The 18,566-nt window shown below is 34.8% G+C and overlaps 1 protein-coding gene across 1 annotated transcript; it reads right to left on the bottom strand.

Annotated features, from left to right (window-relative positions):
- Positions 1–376: 376 nt before the first annotated feature.
- On the bottom strand, positions 377–5,024 carry LOC124897929. Its single transcript, XM_047411552.1, has 4 exons — positions 4,721–5,024; positions 1,368–1,599; positions 1,085–1,223; positions 377–616 (listed from the first exon to the last, which is right to left on the bottom strand). The coding sequence occupies exons 1-4, from the start codon at positions 5,022–5,024 to the stop codon at positions 377–379; spliced, it is 915 nt and encodes a 304-aa protein (XP_047267508.1).
- Between the last annotated feature and the right edge of the window lie 13,542 nt (positions 5,025–18,566).

Here is an 18,566-nt window from a genome sequence, read left to right as displayed (position 1 = left end):
GTTCAGTTTATTCTTTTCTCAATGAATATTATAGGTATTAAATCTATAAAGGTTTCATTTAGAGAGAGATGGATCTATGTTTGACATGCAAGGTCCTATAATTTCATAGCTTAAATCCCACAGTCTTCCTTCAAAATAGACAAATTCTAATGCTACAAAAAAAGAAGAAGAAGAAGAAAGGGCGAGAAGAAAAAGACAGACCTTGATTGTTACTCCCAATAAATGAAAGATTGATTTGTTGAATAGCAGCCTCTTCCCTTGACGAATGAGCATTGAATCTTATCATATTAGGATCAAGGGTTAATACTGGATTTTGACATTGCAAATGTGCAATGATGTTCATTGTAACATCTCGTTCAATAGTATCTCTTTGATCCTACATTCTTTGTTGTATCCTCTCTTCTAGTTCATCCATTCTCTTTTTCACCAATTCATCTGCAATAATATTTGAAGAGGGTCCAGATTCATTTTCTTTTTGTTTTAAAAGAGACTTGGTCACCCCGCATCTGAATAGTCTTACTCGACCTGGATGATCAGGACCCATAACTGTTGTGAATGCATCAACTGATTGGCTACCATATTCACTTTCTTGATTTTCTACTCTCTCCATTTCAACCTACAAGTCAGATTCAAAACGAGCAAGTAAATTGAGTTGTTTCAATATTTAATAAAGAAAAAATGATCTTGATCAATTTTGAATTAGAAAATTTCATACTATTTTATTTGTAATATCTTCAGATGAATCCTTGTACACTCGTCCAGATTTCCTTCTTCTAGTATCCACAAAGAATTCCTTATTTGATACAGGATCAGAATTTTCCTTTTTTCTTCCTAGTTACACGTAAGTCAACATTAAAAAATTTAAAGTCAACAAGTTCATAGTAACAATATAAAAGAACACCAAACCTCGCGGATTAGAGCAAAACTTGTTTTGCCAATAGTGTGAGGATACTTCCATATTTTTCAATTCATTTAGTTAGCATTAGACTTATCTTGTAAGATAATTGGTACAGATAAGTTTTAAAAAATAAATTGAAGTAGTGATTATGGAACAAAGTAATAACTGTACGTATTCATATCATACCTTAGCTTCTTTGGCGTTCCAATACTGAAGCAAATCTGCAAATATAGGTTCTGAAATAGTTTTAGGACTATTTGCCAATCGAATTTCATCATTGGGGTAGGCATAATACCGGTCTTTCTTAAACCTGGACTTGTGCCCTCTAAAAGTAGAATCAATGTTATTTATAGCCCATTTTTTCCATTTTCGAGAATGTCATATTTGTCTTGTAATTTGGTACAATTTGGTTAATGCAAAAACCGTGAAATAATTTGAACTAGAAATCATAATAGTGATAACTTTGAACCTGGATATAGCTCTACATATCATTATTGTCTTCAACTTTGCCCAACTAAGATTAAGAGGACAAAATGTCCCATTCCTTGCCAAAGTTCCAAGAAAACTGCTAAACTCGGTGATCACTGCTTTAGTAAGACCAATAGGATGATTCAACTCATTTAGCACTATTAATTGACGCTCAGTTCTTCCATGTACTGCTGCCATTTGTGTAGCGCCTTTTTTTTTGTTAATTGAAGGGCCTACAATAATACGAACAACAAAATTACTGGAATGCAAATAATTTTTAAAATAGTATAAACTAAAATTTATGTATTCTTGCCTTCTCCAGATTGTTCATTTGCTTCAAAATTAGAAAGTTGTGATTGATCTTGATGCACTTGTTCGAGTGATGGTTGTGATGCACAAATGGAGTAATCTGATAATTTTTGGTACACTTGCTCTTCTATTAGTGCTACAGGTAAGATAGGATCCTGAATCACCTGTTTCACTTGTTCCTGTATTTGGGATCTAATTGAAACGTTGTTTGACTTCTCTTTCTACTTATGATGATTTTCTTTTGCATTTACATAGCATGTATTCTTCTTCTTTTGTTCTTGTATCTATTTGTTTTGTAATGCTGCTAGTGATCCAGCTGAAACAAAGCTCTTAACTTTCTGGTGATTCATGATTGTTCAACTCTGATCTAAATGTTCAAAAATATATAAAATAGGCTAAGTATCGTAATTCCAGATAACAACCACCAATAAACATTGTTTCTTATTTCATTTTGGACAAAACATGCTAATAAAACATACTAATAGTCTTATTAGTATGCAATTTTTATTTTTTGTAAATTGCTAACTATAAAGAAACAACAATTTGCAAGTAAGCTCAAATACATTTCAAATATTCGAAATGCAACACGCATTGAGGAGCTAGCTATTCAGATCCAAAAAGAGAGGCATTATAAATCTGGAAAAGGTATTTCAATCCATTCAGTATACTCACAAAGAGTACACCTAGCCCTCAAGAGCACATCTTTGTCTCCCTTAAATGTCATCAACAAAATTAGCAGATAAGGCATTTCTCAAATTAACTACTAATACAATTAGAACTACAACTGTATGAGTAGATGGAATCTCAAAAAGTTTGGCTGGTTTTAGATCTATATAATTGTGTGATCATCGTTAAATCATGTTACCCTAAATTCCTAGAATAAAAGAGAGGGAAGCACTAACCTCAGCTTTGGATTCAAGAGCCATTCGAAAAAAAAAACAGCAGAAATAGTGTGTTTTCCAACAACTTAAGCTAATTTGATCTGAGAAAGACAAAAACTTGATGTTTCTAACCTATAAAATCTACATTTGCTGTATTTCTCAGCTCTGTGAAAAGGTGTAATGCTACCAGAATGTCAAGCCTTTGCCACAACAGGCGATTTTATAGGAGTTTTAGGCTCAGCTGCAACAACACCAACTCTATTTAATTGAAAACAAACACTTTTATTTCTTGATTTTGATCTGTTTACTTCTATACTGACTTTTTTGGCACTTTCGTTTGCTGGATTTTTTGCAGAATCAGTTAAAGATTGAGTCTTGTTTGGTGATTTGGATGGTTTTAGGACAACCCCAGATGATGATTTTGATAATGTCTTTCCTGGAACTATCTTTGTTGGAACATTCATGCTTTGAACTGTGCCAAAAACCCCTTAAAAGCCTGATACTGAAAGTGAATGACTTTAGATAATAGTGGGAAGCTTCTTATGCTCAAGTTCAAAGGCAAAGAAAAGAGCTACAAAAAGTGTACAGAGTGCAGGAACTTCAAATCTTCAGACCACTGACAATTCCGTAAATCCACCTAATGCTCTTTCAAACCAGATTCTCACACATCCTCTTCAATGAGAGTATGGCCCAGTTCAATACAGATGGATTTACAAACTATAACATACTAAAGAAAAGAAAATTTAAACATCACTACTTCCATTTATCATTTTAGAATCATCACTCAATTATTTATGTTATGTATGCACTTTTGTCTCTAGTTAACAATCCATGAGGACCAACAGAGAGCAGGTAGTGTCTCATAACAAGGCTATTGCATAGAGAACATATTATTTTATTATTACTATATCTTCCAACCATGCAATAGTTATTTTAAAGCATCTTATCAGATGTCACTTTTGAGAGAAGTTGAGTTTGCATTATTATTTTCAATAGAAATGTCCAAAAATCTATCAGAAGACCCAAAGTTGAGTGGATATTTGGGCTGCTTGTTGGGGAAAAACACTCTAAAATATTTCTCCAGCTCAGGATTCTTGTTATTCTCATCAAACATGGCAAATAAATTTCATCATGATTTAACGATGATCACACAATTATATAGATCTAAAACCAGAAATAACTTTTTGAGATTCAAAGGTGCGCCAAAAGTCAATTTCCTAAAAAATTCCTATACTTTCCCCTTATTCACTAACTTTTCCATTTTCCATGTTCATCTAGTTAAATTTTAAGAACTTCAGTACCCAATAACAACAACATACAAGGTGGGGTTTGGGGAGGCATGTACGCAACCCTACTCCTACCCTGTGATGGTAGAGAATCTATTTTCCATAGACCCTCGGCTCAAGTAAAGAATAGCTTTATTGTAAACTTACAATGACCATATAAGAATAACATAAGAATGGCAATGCACTGGCTTATGCAAGGTGTCCAATCAGGGGATTCTAACTTATTCAAAAATGTTCTAACTTATCCTATTAACAATTAGCATAAAAATGACCAGCTCTACAAAAATAGAATTGTAAAACATAAACAACGCTAAGAAATATTCAGAATTACCATAAAAATGAACAACTCAACAACAATAACAAATACCAAATGCTTCAAATGCATACATCAACCTTACTTACCTCGAATCTCCTAAATGTGCCCTCGATTTTCTTTAAATAATTATTCCAGACAATTTAAAATATGAACAACACCTTTCAAGAAATTGTCAGCAATTAGTAGGTTAAAAAAATGCTAAATCAAGTGAAGTAGAAAAAAATTAGAAAGTGGCCAAAGACGAAAGAACAGATGAACTAATAGAAACTAAAGATGGTTTTACAATAAAAATTTGAGGGGGGGGGGATTTACCAATGAGACCACGATCCTTTTCAATGATTTAGTATATTCCTTTCAATCAAAATTTGACAATTCTGCAAAATTGTACTATTTAAGAATAAATTTATAAATGAAAATGATTAAAATGATATAAACAAGCATGAATATAAGATACGTATGCACAAGGAAATTAACACTCACAAAACATGAAAATAATAATGAGAATATATTCAAATGAATTTATTTTTCTAATCATCTGCCTCTATTCAATCCCAATCAGTACCATCAAACTCATTCTTCTCTTCCGATGTTTCTACAACTATATCTTCTGAATGTTCTTCAGTAGATGGAATATCAACAACAACAATGGCTCCATCTTCTCTTGACCATCTAAAGTTACCCTCATCTAATCTAGTTGAGGTACCAATGTCATTATTAGGCTTCCTCCAAAATGTTTCTCTTATATTAGGGCAATTCTCTCCCTCTAGATCATACAAATCTATGGGGACTTTATTCCTTGCATAAGAAACATCTTTCTCAATTGGATTCACAACATAAAAAACTTGATAAACTTGTGATGCCAACATAAAAGAATCATCTTTACAAAATAACTTATTGAAGTATACCCGGGTCAACCCATACTCATCTACTTCATTCTAATACCAATCACATCTAAATAATACAATATTAAAATTACCATAGTAATCAATCTAAAGGATATCTCGAATAACTCCATATTAAACCACATCTCCATCTATGGGATTTTAATCCCTAGCACTAGGAAAACTATCCTTGTTGCTGATAAAGTCACTCCAGACTTTTGAATCTTGCATGGGGCATCCCGGGCTTTTGTATAAAATTGATATCCATTGATGAAATATGCGCTACATTTCTTTGCCACCAAATTGGTCCCCTTAGCTAGCCATTTTAAATGATGAGATACTTCAACATTTTTAACTTTCTGTTCAAACCAACTGCTGAATTCATGACTATGATTCATTGCTCTACTATGATTACTCATTGAATTCTTATGTTCCCTGCAATCAAGAATAGGGCAAATAAAATTACCAATGGGTGCTCCTTTCCTATTCGTGCAAAAGAAAGATGGTTCTTTACGTATGTGAATTGATTATCACCAGTTGAATAAATTTACTATCAAAAACAAATATCTTCTACCTAGAATTGATGACTTATTTGACCAACTCCAAGGTGCCAGTTATTTCTCAAAGATAGACCTTTGATCCGGCTATCATCAGCTTAATGTAAGGGAGTGTGATATTTTAAAAATAGCCTTCAGAACTCGTTATGACCATTTTGAGTTTCTAGTCATGTCCTTCAGGCTAACCAATGCCCCAACATCCTTCATGGACATGATGAATAGAGTTCTCAAATAGTATCTGGACATATTCGTCATAGTGTTTATCGATGATATTATTATCTACTCTCATAGTGAGGATGATCTTGTAGATCATCTTAGAATTGTGTTGCAAATTTTTAGAGATCATAAATTGTTCACCAAATTTGGCATGTGTGAATTTTGGATAAGATTAGTAACCTTTCTCAGTCACATTATTTCCACTAATGGCATTAGAGTGGATCCCCAAAAGATAGAAGCCATAAGAAATGGCCTAGACCTATCTCTCCATCAGACATTAGGAGTTTCTTAGGTTTAGATTTTTATTATAGACGTTTTATTGAGGATTTCTCATATATTGCGTATCCTATGTCTAGATTAACTCAAAAGAAAGTTAAGTTCCAGTGGTCAGATTCCACCTAGAAGAGTTTTCAAGAGTTGAAGACTCGACTCACTTTAGCCCCAGTCCTAACATTACCCGATGGTACGGAGGGTTTTGTGGTGTATTGTGACACCTCCAGAGTTGGTTTGTGTTGTGTGTTGATGCAGAGAGGTAAGGTCATAGCCTATACCTCTAGACAACTTAAGCCTCATGAAAATAATTACCCAACCCATGATATTGAATTAGCTATTGTGGTGTTTTCTTTGAAAATATAGAGACAGTTCCTGTATGGTGTGCACGTTGATATGTTTACGGATCACAAAAGCTTGTAGTACGTGTTTACTCAGAGGGAGTTGAATCTTCATCAGAGAATGTGGTTGGAATTATTGAAGGATTATGATATGAGCGTGTTATATCATCCAGGCAAGGCCTATGTAGTGGCAGACACCCTTAGTAGATTGTCTATGGGCAGTGTTTCTCATATGGAGAATGATAAGAAAGAGTTATCCTGAGAAGTTCACCATTTGGATAGATTAGGTGTTAGGTTGGTTGACTCAACCGAGGGGAATGTTTGGATTTAGAGTAGTTCTGAATCTTTCCTAGTTTTGGAAGTGAAGGAGAATCAAGACATGGATCTAGATTGGTCAGATTAAAGTAGTTGGTTAAAGACCAAAAGGTAGAGGTTTTCTCCCAAGGGGAAAATGGCGTGTTGAGATACCAAAGTAGATTGCTTGGGCCTTGTGTTAATGATTTGAGGCAGTGGATCATGGCAAAAGCGCATGGTGCGCGTTATTTTATTCATCCAGGTACTACCAAGATATACCATAGCTTGTGGGAAATCTATTGGTGGAGTGGTATAAAGAGAGATATAGCAGATTTTATAGCCAAGTGTGCAACTTGTCAACAGGTTAAGGCAGAGCACCAAAGACCTAGTGGTACGTTGCAAGAGTTTGGTATCCCCGCTTGGAAGTGGAAAGAGGTGAATATGGATTTTGTGACTAGTTTACCCTATTCGTGTCATCATCATGATTTGATTTGTGTTATTATAGATAGATTGACTAAGTCAGCATATTTTTTGCCAATTCACACATTCTATACAACTGAAGAATATGGTAAGTTGTATGTCCAAGAGATGGTTAGATTGGATCGATTTCCTTTGTCCTTCATCTCATATAGGGGTACTCAGTTTACCTCTCAGTGCTGGAGAGCTTTTCAGAAGGGTCTTGGTACCTAAGTTCATCTTAGTTTAGATTTTCATCTGAAGACAGATGGTCAGGCAGAGAGGACCTTCTAGACCTTAGAGGATATGTTGAGAGCTTATGTTCTTGATTTCAAAGATAGTTGGGATGAGCATTTGCCATGGATTGAGTTCGCCTATAATAACAGTTATCATGCTAGTAGTCAGATGACTCCATTTGAGGCTCTTTATGGGCAGAGATATAGATCACCGGTTGGTTCCTTTGAAGTGGGTGAGGCCGCTTTGATTGGGCCAGACATGGTATTTGAAGCTATGGAGAAATTTTAGTTAATTAGAGAGAGATTAAAAGCAGCCCAGAGTCATCAGAAATCCTATACAGACGTAAGAAGAAGAGATTTTGAGTTTGAGGTTGATGATCTTGTGTATTTGAAAGTTTCACCCATGAGAGGGGTAAAGAGATTTGGTAAGAAGGGGAAACTTAGTCCTCGTTATGTAGGTCCCTTATATATTTTGAGTCATGTTGGGAAGGTGGCGTATGAGCTTAAGCTATCCCCAGATTTATCCTCAGTTCATCTAGTATTTCATATGTCTTTGTTGAAGAAGTGCATGGATGATTCAACTATTGTAGTTCCTCTAGAAAATATAGATATTCAGAATAGCCTTTCATATGAAGAAGTCCCAGTAGAGATTCTTGATCATCAGATTTGTAGACTAAGGAACAAAAAAGTTTCCTTGGTCAAAGTTCTATGGTGAAATCAGTCCGTTGAGGTAGCTACTTGGGAAATAGAAGCAGACATGCATACCAAGTATCCTCATCTCTTCTCCATAAATTCAGATTCAGCTGAAGGTAATAGTTTTCCTTCATTCAGTCTTTTCCTATTCTAAGATTCAGCTATATAGTTATTTTCATAAGAATTCATGCACTTACAGATAGTTCAGTAGCTCATTATATTTGAGATTCAGACATTCAGTTCATTTTAGTTGTGCATGATAGCTTATACCTTTAGATCCCTCAGTATTTTTCAGCTTAATTAGCCACATTCGCTGATGAATGTTCCCAAGGGGGAGATATTGTAATACGCCATACTCTTCTTAGCTTAAATTCATCCTTAGAATGTTAAGGGATAACTTTCAAATTGAAGAATATTTAATTCGTGTGGAATTATTTAGATTTATACTTCCCATTGTGTGGGAAATTGAATAAGCTTTCCATTGATACCAAATTCGCCCAATTCCGACACTTGGTGAAGGAGTTAAGACATTTTTTAGTTGATAGTGTGCCACCTGGGCAGTCACTGTGTCGCGGAGATGGTTAAATTTATAATTGTTATTTTCTAGTAGACCTCCACAATATTGGCGAATTGCGAAGAGGTCCATTTTCCCATTTGTCAATTTTCAGTAGTCTAATGCTGTAGTGGCGCATTGCGCTGAAGGACAAAATGGCATTCCTATAAGGCACCATGATGGTGGTATGTCGCGTTGAAATTCCAGGTCCCAATTTTAAAAATCCCATGGGACAACGCGATAGCTCCATATCGTGGAGGCCCCCAATTTCCTAATCGTCCGATTCCAGTGAGCCGCCGCGATATTGGCGCATTGCGGTGGCCCATTTAATAGGGACCCCTAATACATTTTTCCAGCTTTATTTAGGAGTTCAAAGAGGTTATTTTGGACTTTTTCCAAGCTCCCAATTCGTCCAAAATGCAAGATTTTTCATACTCAAAGCACTTCGTGCTCATTATTCCTCATTCTCTTCAAAAGAAAAATCCTAAAGCTCCAAAACTCCTTCTCCAAGAAATCCAAATTCTCCATAGATTCTCTAAGAAAGCTTAAAATTGAGGATTCCCAAGACAAGGTAATCAAGAACCTATCACTAAGAACTCAATAGGAATCCAAAATTCAAGGTTTCTCCATCTAATCATCCAACAAGGTATGTGAGGTTAATGAACAAGGATCTTGTTTTATCCTTGTGCCCAAAACTTGTTTAAATTTCAAAGTTATATGATTTTATATGATTTCCCATGAATTTGAAATTAGGGTTCATACCCAATGTTTCCATTTAAAAGATTATGAGATTTCAAGTGAATTATAAGTTGAATTGCATGCTTATTTTCATATTTTCATGCTTATTGAAGTAATTTCCAGATTTTGAGATGAATTATCATTGTTTTCATTATCAAGCATGATTATTATGATATTTTGATATGAGTTTGATACATGGGTTTTAAGCCCTAAATTCATATGTTGAGATTTTGAGAAAAATAATGCTTTAAGCATCTTATGAGATGATTATATCAGATTTATAATAAAGTTTTGATCTTTTGATCCCCAAATTAGTTTTGGAATCCACTTTACAGATTTATTACAGATTTCAGAAAGAAAAATAGCTTCATTTTACAGATTGATTCAGATAAATGCATAACTAGTTTAATAATAAACCCTTATGTGAGTTTTAACGTGGATTTCCAATGAGATGAGCGTAGCAAATTAAAGGGAGAAGTATTTAGCATTGAGTTGGGTATGATTCCAAGATCTCATGCCCTAGAACTATGTTCCACCACAGGATTGAGATTAAGTGTCCATAGTGGGCAAAGTTGTGATCACTTAAGCTGAGGTTATACTCCCTGGAAAGAGTATGACACCTCTCCCCAACATGAGGTTTCTTCCTTAGGAGGACAAAACGTTGGGCTCCATGTAGCTCGCATGGTTTATGTCGGTGAAGAGAACCTCCCTTGCAGAATAGTTTTTCTTAAAAATTTAAAAGCCTAACATCAATGATTTTAAGATAAAATATTCTCCTTAATAGTAAAGGAAGAACAAAAAAGCTTTTAGAAAACTAATTGTAAAGGCTCACAAGTTTTACTCAGATTATACCTTATATAAAAGATAATAGCTACAAATTTTAGATTTTAGATTTCAGATTTTAGATTCAGTAGTGAGTCCTTCTCTACTTAGACAGAATGATTTAAAGGGAGAATAAAAGTATAACTTTTAGAACTAAATATTATGGCTCACAAGATTCATAAAGTATGTTTTGCTTCTTATTACTAAATATTTCAGTATTTCAGATATTCCAGCTTATGTGAGTCAGTTACATTTAGCATGAATTGTTTTATAAATGATGATTATGAGATGATGTTTTACTTATGCATATCACCCCCATATACTCAGAACATCCTCAAAGTACTGATCCACATAATCGTCTATGTGCTACATTATCTCATAATGTAGGTTCAGGTGCTCATATCAGTAACATGAGTAGTTCAAGCATCTCCATCTATATCCAAAGTTGGTGAGTTCTCATAGTTTGGGGACTTATTCATTTAGATTTTCAATTTATCAGTTTATGAGATTTAGCACTTTCTTTTCGACAGTTCGAGTTAGCTGAGGGTTTGTCCCAGTGACTCTCTAGTATTAGTTGTAAAGGCTTGACAGACTACTAGTTTTGATAAAGATTATTCAGCTTTGATGTTTCAGAGATTATGTTAAGATTATTTTCAGATATTATAGATAGTTTCTACATTCAGTATGACTATTATGTCTATATTTCCATCATTATAAGATTTAGGCTCAATAGTATGCAGATAGGGTTAGCTTAAGGCTACTCGTAGTCTTAAGCACCGTGTGACATATCGGGATCAAATATTTGGGCATTACACCCCATATGTGTGCATAGTGAAATAAAGAATGTGGGTTTAGAAGATGATACAGGTATTTGTTTGATAGCCTTGTTTTATGACTTCTATTTGACCTACCCTTTGTGCTTAATCCTAGTAAGCCCCATTGAGACTTTAGCTTTTTTCTTTGGCAGCCTCATATGTATCCTAATACTTTTCTTTGATAGCCCTTAAATTTGATCCAAATCTCCTAGGCGCTTTAATGAAAAATTAAGTAAGTAAGAAGTGTGAAATTAAAGAAGAAAAAGGTGAAATTGAAGCCCCTAAAGTGATAGTTATTGGTGTGCAAACAGAATTGTAATGTGTCATAGGAGGGAGTTAAGTAATGAAAAAAATAAAAATTTGTTCAAATTGAATGAGTTGTGCATAAAATACTCCCACCATAGTGTATGTAAATGAGTTTAATAAGATGGGGTGAAAAACAAATGAATGTGGTAGACAAAAATGGTGTAATTTAGTTATTGGAGAGTTGTTTTCATTGTATAAAGTGATGTATTAAAGCGCTTAGGGAAGATAGTCACTATTTATCCAAAATAGTTCCTACCTGTCCCTAGCCTACATTACAATCCATAAAAGACCGAATTGATTCTAACATTATGATATTAGTTGAGATCTACACTAAGGGCAAGCCTATGGTTCAATGTGTGTAAATTGTGAATTCCTTGTGAGAGTGAGTGTAATTTGATTCTTGTACCCATCATGTTATAAATTGATTAATTGTGAGTGATTATGGGTAACTCTCTTATTGTGAGGGGCACATATTTGATGAATGTGGGTGATTTGTATGATGTCCTTGATTGTATAATATGCATGAGTTTTCCAACTAAGTGAGTCAATTCTTGAGGCTAGGATGTTTTGGAGTAGTTGTCATGAGCTCTCAATGGTGTAAATAACATGCTTAGTGAAGGAACTTGCATTCTGTTTAGTTATTATAGTACTAGATTGAGTGTCTTCCATGTAGTAGAAGTGTAGAGTCTCCTCAACCTATTATGCTTGGAGTAAAGAGTTGTTCGAGGACGAACTAGGTTTTAAGTGTAGGGTGGTGATGTTGAGTGTATTTATGCATTCTAATGTCACTATTCTAGTCTCTTTAGCGTTGTTTTGAGGATGATTCGTGTACTATATGGGTTAATAATGAGATAAATGTGCATATAAGTGTTAAAGTATTTGTTTACAATGTTCAAAGTGAATTCCAAACAAGTTTGTACTTAAATGAGTCATTTAGAGTTCAATCGTGGAAACTAGCACTACTAGCTTGAGCTAGGTGCTTGTTTAGTTGATCCCATTGGATTCTATTGTGTTTAATGTGTTACAAATTGTTTTAATGTGTAATTATGTGTGGAATAACTTGTTCATAATGTGCAAAGTTCAATTTTATTAAGTTAAGAGCCGGAACATAAAGTTAAAGAGCAATGCTAATTAGCCTAGTCTTAGCTCTTGTTTTGATTCATCGTCATGGATATTGTGTTATGATTGTGTCTAAATAGTGGTGTGTGATTATTTAGAAAGCTTTTTGAGCTGAATATGGTGATATATTGATGATATAAAGGCTGGAAATCTATGGTAAAGACACCACAAGACAAAGAACTAAGATGGGATGAACAATAATAAACCAAAATCGCAGAAGCAAATTCCAGTGGGTTGAGGCAATGAGCCCATGGCACCCTAGCCATAGCGGGGCTATAGATCCCACAGTGCCGTGGCTGGATAGGTGCTCTACCTAGGGCGGCGCCCCCTCCACTCCCGTGCTCACAAATTGTTTGGTTCCAACTCCTACACGGCTTTGGCTTACCTTAGGCTATAAGTACAACATTGTAAAAGTTTTTACATATATTTGGACGTCTAGTAGGATTAAGGGGCTGCTAAAACTTCAAATTTTAGTTTTTTATTAATTTAATTTAGTTAATTCATGTCCTTAGTCGTTAATTATCATTTTGTGATTACAATTATGACTATGCATGACTAAACTCCCTCTTTTTGGGGTTAAAGACAAGAGCAAGAGTACTATTGTTTTGAATTAAGTTTATTTAACTTTGTTTATCATTATTGCTTGTGTGTTCATCTTTGATTTAACTATTTGATAGATTGATCACTCGAAAAATATATCAATCATCTACCTTTTGATCTCAGGGGAGGGAATAGGGGATAGAACATGGAGATGAACAAAGTATGGTTTCTATTCTTTTATGAAAGAAGGAATTCAAATTAGTGTCTAGGACAGGGATGTACTTAGATACCTTACTTGATTCATACGTAGGATGATAGCTTAAAGAACTTAAGTGGACTATACATCCCCGCTCAATGATGTAGTTGTAAGGTTCAACTTAGGTAAAAGATTAGAGGTTGGGAGACCATGATCACACAATTAACCCTATGAATCAACAACCAATATAAGCGAGTTAACGAATGAATTTCAATAACGCAGTATGATTTTTCGAAAGTGCTTTAACCCTGGGTTTTCTCTTATTGATTTTTTCAAGATCTTTGCTTTACGCATTGTTTACTTTACTTGCAATTAAAATATTCAAAACTCTTTTTGGTTACGCTTGCATCAATTGAATCTAAATTGTGAACTAGAATAGAATCGTTGTTGAATCAAGCCCAAATGGGATCGATATTTGGCTTCTTGAAGGCTAATTTACTACTTGGTCAACAACATACTCTTGAACGTGCGCTTAGGCACTGTCAGTGACAGGGTTGCCTCGTGCGCATCATCAACATAATTCGATATGGGTCATTATAGATAGAATGAATAAGTCAGATTATTTATTGTTAGTTTATACTTCGTTTTTAGCTGAGGATTTTGCTAGACTCTATCTTAGAGAGTTGGTGAAGTTGCATGGGGTTCCGTTGTATATTATTTCAGATAGAGGTACTCAACTTACCTCTCACTTTTGGAAGATTTTTAGAAAGGTCTTGGTATCCAAGTTCACCTCAGTACAACTTTTCACCCAAAGACAGATGGACAAACATAACAGACCATTTAGACTTTAGAGGACATGTTGAGGGCCTGCTTATTGACTTTGAGGGTAGTTGGGATGACCACTTACCTTTGATTGAGTTTACCTACAACAATAGTTATCACTGTAGTACTTAGATGGCTCTGTTTGAGGTTCTCTATGGAAGGAGATGTAGATCTCCCATTGGTTGGTTTAAAGTAGGAGAGGCTACTTTGATAGGGCCAGATTTAGTTTATGACGTGATGGAGAAAGTTTAGCTGATTCGGGAAAGGCTTAAGACAGGACAAAGTCGTCAGAAATCTTATGTAAATATGACGAGGAGAGATCTTAAGTTTGATGTTGGTGACCTGGTTTATTTGAAGATTTCACCCATGAAATGGGTGAAGAGATTTGGAAAAAAAGGGAAGCTCAGTCTCCGCTATATTGGCCCATATAATATTTTCAGTCATTTTAGGAAGGTAGCTTACGAGTTGGAGTTGCCTGTAGAATTGTCATCAGTGAATCTAGTGTTTCATGCCTCTTTGTTAAAGAAATGCATTGGTAACCCAGCTTTAGTTGTTCCCTTAGAGAGTGTGGATGTGAAAGATAGTCTCTCCTATGAAGAAATCCTATAAGATCCTTGACCGTTTGATTCATAGGTTGAGGAATAAAGAAGTCCCCTTGGTTAAGGTTCTATGAAGAAATCAGTCTGTTGAGGGATCTATTTGGGAAGCAGAGGCAGATATATAGCAGAGTATGCCCATCTCTTTTCTATGAATTCCAATTTAGCTTGAGGTAATGGTTTTACTTAATTGATTTTCTCATTTTCTATCACAGCTATATAACCATCCTTATGTCATAGATGTATTCATGAATTCAATTTAGTCCACGTATCATGTTTAAGATTTAGTTATTTAATCACAATTCAGCTCTTGGGTATTTAGTTTATGATCTCAGCTTTCCTAGTAACTCAACTCAAATAATTTCATTTGAGGACGAATGATCCCAACGGGGAGATATTGTAATATCCCATGTCTAAAAGCTACTGTACAATGTACAACTTATCTTCTTAAGTCATATAAACAATATGCGAGTCATATGTTGGAGTCTTACCATGGCAGTATGTAGTAGTTGATGTCTGTTGTGGATACGAGTTGACCTTATAAGTCATCAAGTCATGGTACGAGTCGTATGAAGTGGATTCATAAGGGTAACAACCTAGGTTCACTAAGTTTTTATCCAGCTTACGAGTAATGGTTACAAGTCATAATGACCTGTTACGAGTAGTAAGATTGACTCGTATCATGAATAGTAAAGGATCCAAAAATAAATCCTCATGTTTTAATAGATTTATAAGTTACTAGTACATATATTAATTCCTCAAATAGCTCTTAGCTCATGAACAAGTCGAAACATACCTTAGCAATTAAGTTCTTATGAAGAATATAACTATAGTCATATCCAAATGAGCATAACTTCTATTCTACTAAGAATTTCTGAGCTCAAGACCCACCAACAGATAGAAAATTAAATTATATTTCCAACTATACTAATTTTGCCTTAATATGATATTGGGATGAAAAGTTATGGACAAATCACTAAAGAGCTGTCAATGGTTACGACTCACTGATGACGACTCGTAAGCAGACATACGAGTCATCAGGAGGATTCATACCCACAATAGTAGGGTTCAAAATTTGGGCTCCTAGTGATGACTCTAGACATGACTCATACTCAGAACTTACGAGTCATGCCCAAACTCATCGGGATAGCTTCCAGATGTTTTTCAGATGATTTTTAAGGGTTTTGTCTTTTCCACTCTTTTAACCCTAAAGCTATGTCGTTTCATCCTGTAAACAACAGTTATCAAGCGTAAAACTGGCCTTACCTATCATAGCTCAGAACTCATCCATTACAGAGCAAAAGGGAAAATTTCTTTCTCCCCAAAAGTAATTAGGGTTTATTAAATTCAAGTTCAATACTAAGAAAATTATCCAAGGCTTCAACATTCAGGTATGTGGGTTATTCATTAATGGTTTTCTTCCACCCATTGAATCCCAAAAATCCCCTTTTTGTTCAAGTATGGATTTTAACCTTCTTTTGGAAAATTATCCATGTAAATTATGAATTTAATCTATGTCTTCTTAGAAATTTGAATTCAAGCTATGTCAACATGCCTTCCCATGTAAATTAGGTTACTTTATGTTTTAAATTTCAATTACCCATGTCATGTTCAATTGATTTAATACTAAATCATCAAGTTATGAATTAAACCATAAAAATATGTTATCCTCTCAATTTTAACACATTTCCATGATCAAATTCATGTTTCTCACTCGTTCATTGAAATATCTTATGTTTTGGGTCTTTGAACTATAACTTTATATCACTGTTTTAAATATTGTTATTATATTTTTTGTAATCATTCTGTGCTGGAGGGTTATGAACACCCAATACCTATCTGTTTATACATGCCCTTATTCTGAATTTACAAGTCAGTCAGACTATGATTTTATTACTACATTTAGAACATTATGTTTATGCTAAGCACTCATCAGTATAGTACCACATCATGTTAGAACCATAGTAGTAATAGTTTCATTCATTTGGGAGTAGGATTTAGCACCGAGTGGACTTTGGGATGGGGGATCACGTGCCAGTTAGGACCGAGTCCTTAGTAGCAGTCCCTAAGTTCCAAAACTACTTAGCCAACGTAGGATTATGTGATATCACCTTCTAGTTAGGACTGACACTCTCTTAGGATCCACTCTTTAATTTAAGACTGACTCCCTAGTGCTTGGGGACATTAGCCTTGTGGTTCCACATTGACAACCATGTGTTAGTACCTGTGGCAAGGTACGGACACCCTTTCAATTGGGGTTACAGGTTGGACACTGATTTTCTCAGATTGGGGCATGTCGGTTACATGATAGCTCCCATAATTTCAGTCCGTACTCAGTCGATATCAGTTTAGGTTTGTTTGACCAAGAAATCAGATTTTTAATTATTTAATCAGTCAATTTTATAGATTATTTTAGTACATGCTTACTTGGTCTTGCATTCTCAGCTTTACATGTTCATGCAACCACGTTCAGTTTCCACATGTATTTTAGTTAGTCTTTACCTCACATACCAGTACATTTAAATTACTGATTGTATATTTTTCACTTGTGCTATGTTGTCTTATAACATGGGTTTGGACGCACAGTTTCTCAACCATACCTAGATAACTCAGCAGTTCCCCACAATAGTAGTGGTGATCCTCATCCATCGACGACATGACATGATATTTTAGTTATTTCACTATTTCTTTATGTTTTGTCAATTGAAGTTAGTTGGGGGTTTGTCTTATCAACTACTTATGTTTTAGAGGATTTCAGAAAGGCAGTCTCGTTTCCAGTATTTATCATATACTTTAGACATGTCATTTTATATATTTTAGTATTTCTTTTTATAGCACTTTATCAGTTTATCTTCTACATATGTTGTTTTGTTATCATGTTATTCAGTTCTCACAATAGTTACCAGACCATGGGTTAGCTTGGGGTTACTTATGGCCTTAAGCACCATGTTGTGACTAGGGGGTAGCCTCAGGTCGTGGCGCCTATGCTAAATAATGCTATTAATTCTATTAAATTTGAATTTAGTTTCCTTGAATTATTTACTTTATAAGATGTTTTAAGCCTAAAAAATTCCTATTCAAATTTTAGGCATGAGTTCCTTATCCTACAAGTGAGTTATTTGTAGAATTAATTTTTGGTTTCATTGTCGGGCCTCGAGGGTCGATGCTTGACCCAATTTCCATATTGAAATATAAATTATCAATATGGATGTCATTTTTCTCATATTAATAAGTAGTTTATTTATTTGATAGTGTGGTAGTACTCTAAGTTCGAGTAGAGGACAAAGGAAGCTCTTTGATAGTCTGATGCACCATGGAAACACGACACATTAGATGCTTAAAATAAAAAATTTAGCTTGGACTTAGGTTATTCTAAGGGATATGATGTGTTTGTTTCTTTAGTGTATGGAATTTAAAAAGGAAGTCGCTTGGAAAAATAGAAGAAAAATCTCTAAATATGTTGAAATCTGATCAGCTTGCAACTCTGCCTACAAGTTGTCAAGTTATTATACGACTAATAGCCTTACTTGTAACTAAGACAGTAGTAAAAGGAAAGCTGAAGGAGCCAACTAAAGAATGACCACAACTTGTAAAGAGTGACTATGAGTCGTAAGGAGCAATTGTAAAGGAGCACAAGCCAAAGCTAATGTTCATAGGTAAAGTCAAAGAAGACCACGAGTCATAAACTATGATTACGACTTATAATGAGAAGTCGTAAAGAGACCAGTTATCAAAGCCCTAAAGTCTAAGGCTCAAGTGATGACGAGTGAAGACCACGGGCCGTAAAGACTGAATACGACTCATGGTGATGAATCTTAAGGATAGCAAAAGCTTGAAGCCCTAAAGATCAGTCACTAGAATGCTGACGATTAATATCATATAACTCATAAGAAAATCTTATGAGTAGCCCACATGAGTTGTAATGAGCGCCGACTTACTTTTCGTATTCCATTTTTA

Source organism: Capsicum annuum, chromosome 1 (assembly GCF_002878395.1).
Source record: "Capsicum annuum cultivar UCD-10X-F1 chromosome 1, UCD10Xv1.1, whole genome shotgun sequence".
Classification (NCBI taxonomy): domain Eukaryota; kingdom Viridiplantae; phylum Streptophyta; class Magnoliopsida; order Solanales; family Solanaceae; genus Capsicum; species Capsicum annuum.
This window is presented reverse-complemented; position numbering and strand designations above follow the sequence as displayed.

What these genes read in the sequence shown, in the direction of transcription:
- LOC124897929 (XM_047411552.1), bottom strand. Translation starts at nt 5,024, where the DNA reads ATGTTGGCATCACAAGTTTATCAAGTTTTTTATGTTGTGAATCCAATT. An exon ending in ATATGTAGAGCTATATCCAG is followed by an intron (nt 1,224 to 1,367) that starts GTTCAAAGTTAT and finishes TTCTACTTTTAG; the next exon opens with AGGGCACAAGTCCAGGTTTA. An exon ending in GGAACGCCAAAGAAGCTAAG is followed by an intron (nt 617 to 1,084) that starts GTATGATATGAA and finishes TCTGACTTGTAG; the next exon opens with GTTGAAATGGAGAGAGTAGA.